The sequence below is a fragment of the Patiria miniata genome, unplaced genomic scaffold (assembly GCF_015706575.1).
Source record: "Patiria miniata isolate m_02_andy unplaced genomic scaffold, ASM1570657v1 HiC_scaffold_21, whole genome shotgun sequence".
Classification (NCBI taxonomy): Eukaryota; Metazoa; Echinodermata; class Asteroidea; order Valvatida; family Asterinidae; genus Patiria; species Patiria miniata.
In genome coordinates, this window is record NW_024037060.1 from 6,960,979 (window position 1) to 6,975,131 (window position 14,153).

Consider the following 14,153-nt stretch of genomic DNA (forward strand, 5'->3'; position numbering starts at 1 on the left):
TCTCTAACCATTGCTATCATGACATCTTGACATTGATTTGTTCCACCATAGATTTAGCACGAATGATACCATAATTAAGAGAGACAACAAACTCAAGACAATAATATTGACATGTTCTCAAGTGTTTTATTGGGTTTGTTTCACAAATACTTTATTGGTATAAAAGCAAAGAGCATGCCGAAACAGACGGTTTCATAAACAGAAAAGAGTAGCAGCTGTTTCATTGATGAGCTCCGGGCTAAGGGAGGAGTAAAAAAAAAAGTTTTAAGACCTGCATTTGTAATCATATGTTCACAAATGAAGGTCAAATTGTTATAATAGACTCTGCCCAGAATATATCAGTCCAACAAATAAAACATTTACAATGATAGAGTACTTTAATGATCATTCCATGTTTCTAGTTGTTTATACAATAATAAAATAGTTTTTTTCAAGTGTACGATCAGCAAAATCGAAAAGCTAGCTTGATCCATAAATTTTGCAAGGAACTGGAGCCAATTTCAAGGCGCTGCTAAGCACAAAAATGTGCTTAGCACAAAATAAGTCTGGCTTATGAAAGCAGGTTACCAGCCAAAACTCCATGTGATGTATATTGCTCGTGATTGGTATTCAGCTGTTGTTTGCTTAGCATGAAAATCACATGGGGTTTTGGCTGGTAACCTGCTTTTATAAGCCAGACTTTTTTGTGCTAAGCTCATTTTTGTGCTTAAGCAGCGCCGTGAAATTGGGCCCTGTTGTTTGACCAAATCTGGAATTAAAACTATGTGATGTAGTACAGCAGCATGAAATCCAGAAATTCTTTAATAGCTGAAACATGTTGTTGTTTCTAATGGTATCGGTAGTTGAAATACCATAAATTGAAACAAAGCTCCATTAATTCATGAAGATATCCGTGTACAAAAACTTGGCCAAAAAAGGGCAAAATAACATACAGTCAGAGGCAACTCCATTAGTCAATTTCCGATATTTGTGAGGTTGGTTTAATGGCTAAATAGATGCAACAGATGTAGCACATTGTGCTTCAATATTTGGAGTGACAGTTGTCCAGAATTTGTGTTGGTTCTGTCCAATGCAGGAAAGTTTTAAGTGCTTATGGTAGAGCCTACACGATGGCCCCATCAGAGATAATACTGTCCGCTATCCGTCAACATCTCTCCAACAACAATTCAATAAACTATTTTTTTCCCTGTGCCTGCCATTTCTGTATTTTTTTATAAGGGATGAATATGGTCTGCTTATTGGGTTTCGCCAACATCTGCAAAAATCACACACTTTTTAAGGACCCAAACAACTGATCAAATTCTGAAGATTAAGAAAACAAAGGAATACACCAGAGATATCCTATACAGCAGGACCATCATTATAGCTTCGATTTGCGGTAACACCATGTGGTTGTGTCTACTTTCGCTCAGTAGATAAGAACTACATCTACTTAGCGAAAGTAGACACAACCACATGGTGTTACCACAAACAGAAGCTATATGGATACTCTATCAGGCAAAGCCTAAAATCTTATGATCATCGTTAACAAGAAAAAGAACTGCCCTTCCGAGAAACAAACACAATTATTCATTTGATGTCGAAAGAAACAGAACCAACCTGCTTTGCATTGCTGCTCGTTGCAAAGTGTCATGGTGTCGCCGGAGGGCAGAGCACTAAACGTATAATCTGGGTTGGGATTGGGCCCCTTGGAGAAGTCATAGCAGAGATAGTTGAAACCGTTACAGCCCACCGCGAGCCAATCAAATTGAGCCTTGGCACCGTTGTAGGTGAGCGTACGTGGTCCGCCGGGGGTCAGGGGTTGGGCCTGGTGAGAGGCGCTCAGCGTCTGGCTCTGGTAGTCAAATTTCTCACCCGAGCCGTCGTCGCTCTTGCTGCCGAAGATGCCCAGACGCCACAGTCCCGATCCAGAGATGTCGCGACTACGGTCGGTGAACGTTGCCGTTGCGTCGATGGTGACGTCCGACTTGCGGCCAACGACCAAATCATTGGTTCTACCGTTAGCTCTTAGGCCACGGACGGTCACCCCTGCAATTATTAGGTGAGAAATTGATCAGCATGTGCACTAAATGTATTTGGACAAAATTAGCGATATACTACCATGCTTAAAAATCATAACTTTTTAACAAAGCTAGGTTATTTAGGTTGATTCTGTATTTAGCCACCAATAAAAGGAAAAGTGCAGGTTTTTACAAAAAAATAAAACGGCCAGTATTCAAAATATACTTGTTAATTGTTTTCCTTTTTAACACTGAAAAAAAATAGAGCACTCAAATCTTTTTTTCAGCCACGTTTTGATTTACCATTAATATTTTCAAAATGAAACAGATCGAACAAATGCGCATCATCATCACGTGCCACTAAGAGGTTCAGAATTGAAGGATGAACTACATGAACCTGCCCGAGTAGTGCTCCAATTTAACGTTAGTAAAATGAAAAAAAAAAAAAACATGTTAAATGATAATTGTTCCGTGAATGGTTCCGACAACTGTATGAATGGATTGACAATTTAATGAATGTGAAGATGATATCAATGAAAGATGGAAACAATGAAAATGAAAGAAACAAGCCCAGCTACCAAGGGATGCAAATTGTGTGCATTTGATTGATAAAATAAACCACAGTTAAAAGCTAAGATTAAGCTTAATGTATAGGCCTAGATAAATAATAAATGCTTTCTATTCCCCCCACCAACCCCTACACCAATACTACACTTTTTTAACTCCCTAGATGTCAAACTCACCAGTCAAAAATGATGCTGGTCATATGACTTGGAAGCAAAGCTGCTTCTGTCAATTCACAGGACTGGCATAAGCTCGCAAATCCAGCTAATGCAGAGCGAATTGAAATAGGCAAATTGTCTATTTTCTATGAGATCAATCCTCAGCAAGAAAGACTGTAGACAGAATTCTCAGAAAAACTTCAAAGTGTTCCCCTCCTCTAATATGTTCCCTTGAAGAGAGTAAATGTATCGTATAGGAGGGCAGGGCCTGCTATGGCATATTTCACCAATGAACTATCATTCAATTCATATAGAATATTGACCAAGAATTTGTGAATTCAAGTAATGATTTGTTGATGACCTGAAACAGCATACTACCAAGGTTTGAGGTATTCCCTCTTTAAATTTTGACAAGCAATACATCGTTTTCCCTCGGATCAGAAATCATGTGGAATGTGACAATGATAAAATGGTAGTTATATAAAATGAACTGAGATTGGTGATAAAATGTCGCTTTGTACACATGATACATGAATTATGGAAGATGGTGAGAAGAACAGATACACGCATGTACAGTACATCAATGAAACGTACCTGCACATATATGAAAATGAAAAAAAAAATTGACAGTGAAAAGTGAAAATGGAAGAAAAACAATTCATTTTCGTTCCCCTTCTTTTTAACCCTAAAACACCCCCCACCAAAAAAAGGTGAATTATGTACATGTGTTTTATGAATAAGGTGATGGTGATTAAATGGTACGAAGATGCATATTGAATCTACAACTGGGTGAACAAAACTGACATGGAGCGAGATGAAACCAATCAACGGTGATATTTTCAAACCAAATACATTACTGACACCATATGCACAAAATGGAGATGCATCACAATGCAGATGGTGTTATTTCGGGGAGTTTTTAAAGGCAGAGTATATCATGTCATTTGTACAATTTTTTGTTTGAAGCAACATAAGTGCTCAAATCTAAAGAAGCGTGCTTAACAACTAACCTGATGAAGTTTAAGCTCAGTTAATGCTGTATATGCCGAGAAAACAATATTCTAGGATCTTAAATTTTAGTCAGGTTTTGAATTGCTCCTGAAATCAGCATCTGGGACACGTTCTCATTCAGCTGCTTGCAGCTACACAATGTCACGCACTGAACCGACAAACAATAGCAACCGCGTGCGCGTGTCCAAGCTTGTGTGGCCCATTCATGCCTTCGCCAAATTAAAAACAACTTACTAAATGGAAATTTCCAAAAGTGTGTCTTTAGACACATCAAATGACCTTTTTTATTGTTTTCTTTGAAAGGAGAGCATGCCAGAAGGAATTTCACAGGGAGTTTAGTGCCATTACTATCTTGAAACCAAGTTTGCTCTTCAACAATATTTATGTCAGTTACTTTTTGGATAGCTGCAAATGACTAAATATACAGATGTACCATTGATTTCTGAGTAAGTGACTCAAATCAACTCATCATTTTTACATTTTCTGTGGCTAAATTTTTGTGGTGGATTTAACAGAATTACAATGGTTGAGAACAAAACCAAAAAAACGTGAATTTAATCTTGAAAACAACAAATTCAAAGAATGAGGTTGAAGCCATGTTGAGTTTTAACAAAAGCAGCCTACAAAGAATAAGATGTGGGATATATTGTGGTAACAGAAGAGCAGCTCTGAAAGTCAGAAAGAAAATTGTTGTAGGACTTTTCAGGATCTATTCCTTTTATTAAGATCAGTTCGTGACAAACAACAGCTTCTGACAACATGCAAAAAGACACACATAAACACACACACACACACAGTTGACAAGACATTTATCGCAGGAATAATGGAGAAAAAGAAGAAGGCGGTTTTCTTGTTTTACCTTGACAATCAACTTCAGTGCAGCCAGTCAACACTTCCTCCGTGGGCCTGGCCTCAAACGCAAACGGCAAGAAGTCCTTCTCTAGCATGGGATTGGGCCCCTTGTTGAATTTGGCACACAGATACTTGGCATCCCCACAGGTATGACCAGTCAAATCAAACTGGTACCTGATGTCATTGATGTAAAAATTGGATGAGCCACCAGTCTTTTGCAGGTCCTGGGACTGCTGTCCCTCGGTCAGCGCCTCTTCTACCACCGTGCCGGAGAGTTCGTTGGACCCGTCTTCGTTGCTACTCATCCACAGACGAGTTGTCCACAAGCCCTGGCCTTTAACACTTGTGGTTTCTCTGGTGTTGGCATACAGCACATCCAAGTTGACGGTGAGCTCGTTATCAGCCTGTCCCTCCTTGATGCTATCACCGCGAGCGTTTGGAGTTACGTCATTCACGGTCATATCTTATTGAAAGCAGGGACAAAAAAAATTAAACAAGGAATTTTCGCTTCATGGTTTTGAATCGTGGTCAAGTGCGGTTCTCGATTAGAACCCTTTGTCATGAAGGGTGGGATACTGGTTAAAAAATACCAACTATTTGGATAGCGTCCAATTCATGAGGTCCTGATTATGGAATTAGAGTAAGTGGTCTGATTATTTTTAAAAGCTAAGAATGGTTTAGAAGTACTGAAAAATGAATCTGGAATTAACATGAAAAAAAAACCCCAACTTTTTAAATAATGGGCACGCGACTGGGAATTTAGATAAAATGAGGAAATTCCAAACCACACAAGACTTTGTACAGTGTTTTTCAATTTGTAATGGCATTCATGAGGAGTAAAAAACGAGGAAATCAGCAGATCCGAGGAAAATTTGCACGCCTGATTAATGTTCTTATTCCACTTTGTGGTAGGAGCAAACATATCCTAACCTCACAATAAATAGCCCAAATTGACTTTCAGTCGTTCATCAACCTTTTTTTTTAAAGGTAGCGAGAACGCAACAGGTGAAAACATAAACATGATAAAGAATTATCTAACTTGAAACTGTTCCTACAGTCTCTACAAAGATTTTTTGCTGTAACACTGCTAACTCAGTTCCACTCAGTCACTGAAAATGGTCAAAAGGGAATCCTAGCTTTAGAAAATGTCTTTAGCAATATTTTGTGGCAATTTACATCAATTTTTAAATGATCAAAGGGGTGCAAAATTGATAAAACCAAAATGAAATGCATGACAATTTGGGCCCATTTAATAAAAAATACTCACTGTATGGGCAAAGCCGACAGCATTCTCCAGGAAATGACAGGGGCTCTCGACATGTTGGTGGTTGGCATGACTCGAAGGTACACTTGAGAGTGCCATTGTTACATGTACATTCCGAACAATCGGTCATTTTAAACGTATCTCCATGAGGATAGATATTTCCAGAGTTGTCTTTGCAGGGTAGCTTTTGCGGATACGGTGAAGGCTCTGACTCTATCGAAGTAGCGAGACAAAACAGATACAAAGGATTATTCAATATTGTAAACTACATATTAAAAAAGGTCGTTTTGCAAAAATGGGAAAGAACGTAGTATCCAGACGCCACTTCAGCGGTTGTGTACAAAGTCTATGGAGAGTCAACACAATTTTCTAAGTTTTTCCTAACAAAATTGGAAATGTTTCTAAGTCCCAGATTCATGTCTTTCAAGATGTTTGCAACGACTGGCCTTTATTGAGATGATAAATGAAGAAAAAAAGTGACGTCAGGTTGCAACATTCTTTCCCAAATATGCACTTGACAAAACTTTCTATTTCTTATTCCTAATTTCAATTTATGTGCAGCTATTCGCCTTTTGCGGACGTGTCAGAAACCATATTTTGTGTGCATCTGTGCTGTGTGTAGTGTGAGACACACAACATGTGTGCACACACGTTGTCGCTATGACCTTTCACCGGGCGCTAACTATTATGCAAGTTTCTGCGCAACGATCGACCAATAAGAATGGACTATTGGACCAAGGCGTTAGTCTGGATCCAGATGATTTGCATATAAATAGTGGCCACATGAGGTCGCTGTTCGCGCTGTATCTTTACATGCACTGCTGCAACATAGCGATCAGCAGTCGGCGTGGCGAGGATATGCCGCTGAATACTTTACGGACGACTACTTTACGGACGGATAATGACGAACGCCTTGACCAAGGCTAATATCAACTTTGATCAATTTGATACTAGAATCAACTATTGTTCATTTTTACCCCTGTCAACAGTTCCTTTTTACTATTTTTTTAACTTTTAACTTTCAAAGCACTGACAGACCAGACAGACAGGATGGTATATTTTCAAGCACTGAATGATCATGAATAGCTGAAATACATTTCCAAATAAACAAGGGTCCCTTTGTCTACAGCAGTAGTCCGCAATTTCATGACTACGAACTTTAAATATTTGAAAGACAGAAATAACTTTCAAGAGCGTATTTTTTAACCATTTCCTGTCACAACTTTTGACTCATTATCTGTACGGTGCTGACATCACTGATAAAATTATTTACACAATAAACAAGTACAAAAAATCCAGTCATATTTCCAGTTCCAAACAAAATTTCAATTTTTCATTTCAGAGAAAAAACAAAATGGTTCAACTTACCTTAAACTTGAGTCCATCAGGTTTGCATGATAAAAATTACAACAATGTGAGTATTTAAACAGTTGTCTTCAATTAACAAAGTTTATAATCAATAGTACAATTTACTCATATATTTTTGGAATGAAACAACAGATTACATTTGCTTCGATGTATAATTCCAGACTATCAGATCTTAAAATACAATAACTTGATACTACAGGTGGCGAATACTCTATGCCAGCGTTGGAGTGGAGCACATTTTGTTTACAATTTGGACAAGATAACACGTCTTATTTTTGTCATTAGATTCTATTTAGTAAGAAAGCTTCATTCCAAAATCTGCATTGAGTTGGAGATCATTACATCTAAAATAAATGGTATTATTTGACACTACATACACATTGGGTATTCACAGTAGAAGTGGGTTTTCCAATAATTCTGGGTCATTCTATAAATTTAGGGTCAAAAGTGTGACATTTTTTCCTGTCCCTGTTATTTTGGTACTGTACTTTGTAATTTGCCATTCAAGTATCATTAACTTTTAATGATCTTTTTTATTTGTTTGGTCGGTCGTTTGCTATTCATCATCACTCTTTTGAGGACGACTACATTAATTAAGTGCATCAGAATTATAAAATCATAGATGTCAGATGTAACAGGGACAGGGGGAAAAAGGTGACCCAAAGTTAGAGAATGACGCTGCTGCCGGTACATGTAGGCTAGAACCTTGTTGGCTAGTGAGTAATATTAAGATGGTTTACACTTTTGTTCTTGTTAAATCCTGTTGGATTCAGGTAGGTGCTTAGGGATCTGAATGTTAAGATCTTTCTTTGACCTTAATTGTCCATAAAAAAATTAAAAAAGCTCAGCTCATTCTCCTTTTGAAAATGATTTGTGGAGAAATCTCAAAGCAAAGACACTGACATGCACTGAATTCTAACTTCACTGACATCAATTTTTTGTTTGAAGAGAAATTTGTTCATCACTGATTTTGTGGGGTAAATTTTACGTGCAGTTTTTAAGCACGGCTCACAAAAATTACATTAACAGTCGTAATGATTCTCATGACAATTTTCATTCTTATTTTGTGTTTTTCCTTTGTCTTTTTTTTTAACTTATCTTTTTTCGTCTCCACAGATCAATTCCAATTTCCAAGTGTGCACAAACATAATTTTTCAAAAAATGCATACAGTTTTATATTTACTCGTAATTATCTACACTAGTGTGACCACATTCTGCAAGATGCAACACTGAAATTCCAAAGCAAGTGCCTCAGTCAGAACTTGAATTTTTCTTTTTCAATTTCTGATCAAATTCTCCATCAAAGCAAAACAGAAACTTTCAACAACAATCAAAGTCCGGATGGTGAGGAATAACAAGATCTAATCAGACAAAAAGTATGAAAAAAAAAGAAGAAAGGTTTAAAAACCACAAATTCTGTCAACAATGTTCAAATTTTAAGATTGAGAATGAAATGCCATATAAATGTATACTTTAGAAGCATTTGTGAATAGTTAGTAAATAGTTACTTGCATGAAAGTTTCACACACACAAAATTTTTTGAAAGTTTTTAAGTGACGGAAAGTTATTATTGTTAAGAGCGCAATATGAAAACATTGGTATTTTCATAACCAGTTAGTGAATATATATAGATAATTAGATATTATTCATAAATCATGTGTGTTGTATGTCTTTTGATTATTAAATTTTAATAACATGCATTGTTTTGTCAATATAAAACACAAGGGAAGTATCTTCAGAATGTACTGGGACAGTGCTCCCACCCCCCCCCCCCGAATTTTTTTTTTATTAAACTTTAAATTGTAAAACAAATATGAGTCAAAAGTAATGGAATCATTCTTGCATGCGTAGTACAAAACACAAACACATGTAACAATAACACAAACATATATTGTAATTCCAAAGACAGCTAACAAAACAAACACACGCAAACAGCCAACAACCTAATCAACAATTAATGACAAAGCAAACAAACAATCAATCAAACAAACAAACACATTTACAACGAACAGTCAAATAGAGGCATGGAAAAATAATTAGACTTCATGCAAATCTGAAAATTAATTGATCGTAGATTATTTTAAACATATTTTTTTAATTTCATAATTTGAGAAATTTTGTTTCAATGAAGGATATGGACTTTGACTAAATTTTGTACTTCCCACACAGAAATTATTTTGTTGTTAAAGTGTCTTAACCCCAGGAATGCTTGGTAATGTGGCATGTGTTGCAATTGACTGGTGAGACTTATAAGTTATATCAGATTGAGGAGCACAGCATCAAAAGACTTCCTTAAATTAAAAACAAAAAAAAATTGTAATAAAAAAAATAGTGAACTGCAGAATCCAGTCTCCGACCAAAAAGCAGTTGTTTTCATTCAAAATTCTGCTCAAAATTTAATCTGCTGTAGACTTGTAGAGACAATGAGCCAGTAAAATGACCTTATAATGACCATCTAATCCAGGCAATTGATTAAAAACAATATACTGGGGAAACATGCAAATTTGCATCATTCAAGCGAAGAATGCTATAAACATGCAAAAGCTCAAAAGAAAGAAAAAGTCACATGCAAAGAAGATTTGAATCTGAATGAGAGAATCACCCATGCATGAATGGTACAGCCTTATATCAACCCTTTACTATGCAGAGTGTATTCAAGAAATCACTCATTTAAAAAAAAAAGTAAACAAAGAGTAATTAAAAATACATGTTCGTAATATGATACCTAAAAATATCACAGCATACACGCCGCAGGTTTTAACTAAATCTAGCCTTAGTAGCCTGGCTTTCTTTAAAGGTTTTTTTTTCACAAATGTTTCTCCTGCTTATGATCGAAACAAGAGCTTACTGGCTGCAAATAATTGATTTCACACATTTCTTTTTAAACATTTATTTCTGCGTCTCATAAATTTTGAAATAGCTTTAAAAGGGTTGAAAGACAAGTACAAGCTAACTTGTATGTCTAGTCTCATGCATGCTCATGCAGAATCATTCCAGTCCACAACGTGTTTGGAAATTCCAGACTGAAGTGTACAGACTGGAAAATTTAGGAGCATCAACTGATCAGAGAATAGACAGAAGACAGCCCTTCATACAAACTGACAGTATAAAGTTGCAGAGTAGTCATTGGAGGTGAAAATGAAAGAGTACGAGAGCCAGAAAAAAACAGCAATGATACGATCCAGACTGAAAACAGGAGAACAGATTTAGAGAGAAACAATGGCATTCATTCTCAATCTCAATGATCCCAAAAAGTCACTGTTTTGTGATGGAATTGGGACAAAATCTTATTCAAAAAAAAAAAAAGGAGAAAAAGAAATATTTGCTTTCTTTCTTTTGTCAAGAGACATGCACATTTAGCTCTGCATTAACAAACTCAACAGTATGGCAAACTTAAAAATAGAAGTGGAACGAACAACCATTTAACTCAAGATGTATAACCTAGAAAAGCATAAACATAAAATTGATGCAAAATCAATCAACTGAAATGTAAAGCTTCATTATTATGATTTCAAGCTGTCCATGGTTTCTAACTTGTGTTTTTACAACATTAAATATACTTAAAACTGACGTACCTAAAGTATTATCAAAAACATTAACTAAATAGTATTAAAAAGCATGTTCTATCAGTCATGAAGATCTTTTCTTTCAAAACTCATACTCGCAGGGAACATTTACATTATTCTAATTAAACCAAAAATGAGAAGGCAGTTTGAACCATTTTATTCCTCCATGTTTGAACTCAGTGGAAAGTTTGCTACAGTTCAGAAGCAATAAGACTCATAACTTGCAGTTGCTGCTGTCACAGCTAGCTCAGCCACCGCTGGCACTGGCCTTACATTCCTTTCTGTGATTGGCCAATGGGTTGTGGACTCCTGCTGAGCTCCGCCTCTCACTGAACTCTGGCGCCAGTCAATCAGGAAGCAAAACCACCAGGGTCAACTTAGGCCCCGCCCCCTCCGAAACCACTACCAAGTCACTACTTCTGTCGACGCGGTGAAGGTCGGGTAGATCACTGTATGCATCATAGCATGTTTGGGTCACAGAATGCATACTGACTTCCCACTGAAATTGTCTGATTGCATTTTTAAATTTGTCTGGACAACTTGGTATGCTAGTACATATTTAAGAGATTTTCATTTTGGTCTTTACTTAGTTTTCAAGAATTTTAAAAAATACATCTCTAAGACAGCTAGGCAAGTTTAGAGTGTCCCTTTGGTTTTCTATATTTCACTGTAGTTTTAACAGTTCTGCAACTCTTACTTATGCATTTCAAATGGACATATCATTGATCAAAGAGACCCAAATTTGCAAAATTACAGACATTTCTGGCCTTTTCTGTTTAAATGCAAGTGTAGCAAAAAATTTCCCCTCCCATGGCCCACAGCTTGGCAGCCATCCCTAGAGTCCCCGAGGTCAGACAATCTATCATTTTGTGCAAGGCTAGCAATATGATTATCAAAATCTGCAGGAGTCAGCCATTTTTTTCAATCGCTCCCTTAAGTTATCCCCAAGCAGCTGGCTCTGACCTCAGACTGAGGGTCAAAAGTCAGGGAATCTGGAACTGCTTAGGAATGAAAAGTGCAAGCTGGCACTTTTGTTGACACCAGAGGGGTGTTTCCATAAAAATGGCATCCAAAAAAAAAGCAACTGTTATTATTAAGTTTCATACATTAAATGGCTTAGTTTGTGTTACAATAATTACTTACAAAGTATTAAATAAACTTTGAGTTTGAGAGGTCGTGGAAGTGTTAGCAATTGGTTCACAAATACTTTGATTCACTGTATTTTCAGATCATGTAATTTGTCAGAACGTAAGATTTTGAAGAAAACTTTAATATTAAGGCAAATAAATTTAATATACATTTTTATATGATTATTTGAAGCAGAGCAAATTCATTTTTTTTTCTGACTGGCACCTAAATCTACAGGACTGTAGTTTAAACTTTCAAAGGGGCATTTGCACTTGGTCACAAAAGCCTATGTTTTGCTCAGCTTTATGCTCAAAATTACAAACAGAATTTGTACATCCTTTTTTTCCCATTCTTGTGAATATAAAAGTTAATAATATCATATTTTTGGTGTTTCCAGTCAATAGTAATTTTTCCCACAACAATTTTCTGTGTGTTGTTTTTTATCCAAATCTTGGACTTGAAAAGAGTGATTCTTACTGATTAAATTATAAACACTCTATATTTCACATGATTAAAATACATCATGTCCATACATACATGTACAAAGTACCAGCTAACAATATGTACACTGTCTTTGGTACACAGCATGGCAAATCTTGTTTTTATTCCACTTTAAATTTTACTGATTCTGAAAATGTTTTGATTTCCCCCCCTCCAAAAAAATATCTTAACTTTTGTTTTTCTTATTTAAAAATAAGTTTCAACTTTTAACAATTCAGAATTCCAGTTTTGAAACCATGGACAGCATGAACTACAAATAAATTAATGGTTATATTTTTTTAAGCAAATGTAACCTGCCAGTTATTTTTGTAATTGATCACCTTCAATAATAAAAACTACAAAAAAGTATTTTTTATCTAGTATACAACCAGCCCCCCCCCAAACAAAAGAAGCTCAATGTTAATTAATAACATTTTTTCGACAACTAATTTCTATAAAAAAAGTGACTTTTTAAATAATTTTCCTGTAGTTTTAGTGATGGCAGGCGACATGTGTTAAAAACAAAACAAAACATACTTCATCGAAGTCTAGAAAATAATAAATGAGGTATTACTACATAAACTAAAAAAATAAATCTAATTTCACGCAATGGTATAAGACTAACATTGCAGCACATTCTTACGATTAAAAGAAAGAGTTGCATGTTATACACACACTGGTAACTAAAATGAAACGCTACCTACTTCAGGTACTTTATCTTATTCGTAGCAACTAAAATGTACAAGCCAATTTTAGAAAGAGAGCGTGTTGTACACACAAGTGAACTTAAAAGACCATCATGCATGAGGGAAACTCAGTCAAATTTAAACGAAATAAGCAGCAGAAGAAGAAGAGAGAAAAAAAGAAGACTTTTCAGGGCAATTTTTTTTTTTAATTTCATGCAAAATGATTAATCTTTTGACAAAAGAAGAAGTGTCAACTTACCCGCCGCGGAGGAAACTGAGCTTGAGGAGGAGCTATCTTGGGCCTGAATTGTAACGAAGAGTAGGGCAGCGAGGATTAGGAGGAGTCCCCACCGTTGGTGGACAGCTCGGCCCACAAAGCTATACATGGCTGTACAATCTCTGTGCGCCAAGAATCATTCACAAATCTCAGCTAGCTGCTGCCAAAAACTTTTCAGCAGGTCCAAGCTCGTGTAGTGTTGTCCGCGGCTCCTGGTTTTATCTGGCTATTATGGGATGGATCCACTCCACATGTCCCAGACCTTCAGCCAATAGGAAGGAAGCTGTTTTTTTTTTTTTTTTTTTTTTTTCCTCTCTGGCATTGTGCTGACGAGAGGCACCATGACGTTGGCAGTGTGTTGGTACTGGTGATGCCTGATGGTGTGTGTGGGAGGGCATGGCAGCAGTACATACTGCAAGGTTACACCACTGGCCCTGTGCATGCTGCCTGCTGTGGGTTTGCCTGTGTGGATAAAATAAAAAAGCCTTTCATCAGTTTCACCATGTCTGATTATTTGTCCCAAAACTCTGCATGAGCTGGGAATCTTTACTACTGTTGATTTTGTTCACTCTTTTTGGTAGCTTAAACTATTGTTTTAAACCAACCCTTAGAGGGGCACTAGGTCCTGAAATCCCTGAAAATTTCATGTTTTGGATTGTTTACTTATAATCCTATTTCAAACATGTGGTTGAAAGGAAACCAACCTACTGTCTTACCGTTCCCGAGAAAAGACAGAAAAAAAACCTTGTTGTTTACATCGGACACGACATACAGTGTATACGATATACATGTTGTGTGT

At 36.5% G+C, this 14,153-nt stretch overlaps 1 protein-coding gene across 2 annotated transcripts in view; it reads right to left on the reverse strand.

Annotated features, from left to right (window-relative positions):
- LOC119729772 (collagen alpha-2(V) chain-like) overlaps window positions 1-13,589 on the reverse strand; it is a 58,050-nt gene extending 44,461 nt beyond the window's left edge. Inside the window, exons 1-4 of one of the 2 annotated variants that reach the window (XM_038202512.1) lie at window positions 13,337-13,589; window positions 5,853-6,062; window positions 4,593-5,048; window positions 1,600-2,028 (exon numbers count right to left, since the gene is read on the reverse strand). In XM_038202512.1, the coding sequence (XP_038058440.1) occupies window positions 1,600-2,028; window positions 4,593-5,048; window positions 5,853-6,062; window positions 13,337-13,463 (1,222 nt within the window). In that variant the 5' untranslated portion in view covers window positions 13,464-13,589. The remainder of the gene's footprint in view (window positions 1-1,599; window positions 2,029-4,592; window positions 5,049-5,852; window positions 6,063-13,336) is intronic. The other variant, XM_038202513.1, reaches the window with a different exon arrangement.
- Between the last annotated feature and the right edge of the window lie 564 nt (window positions 13,590-14,153).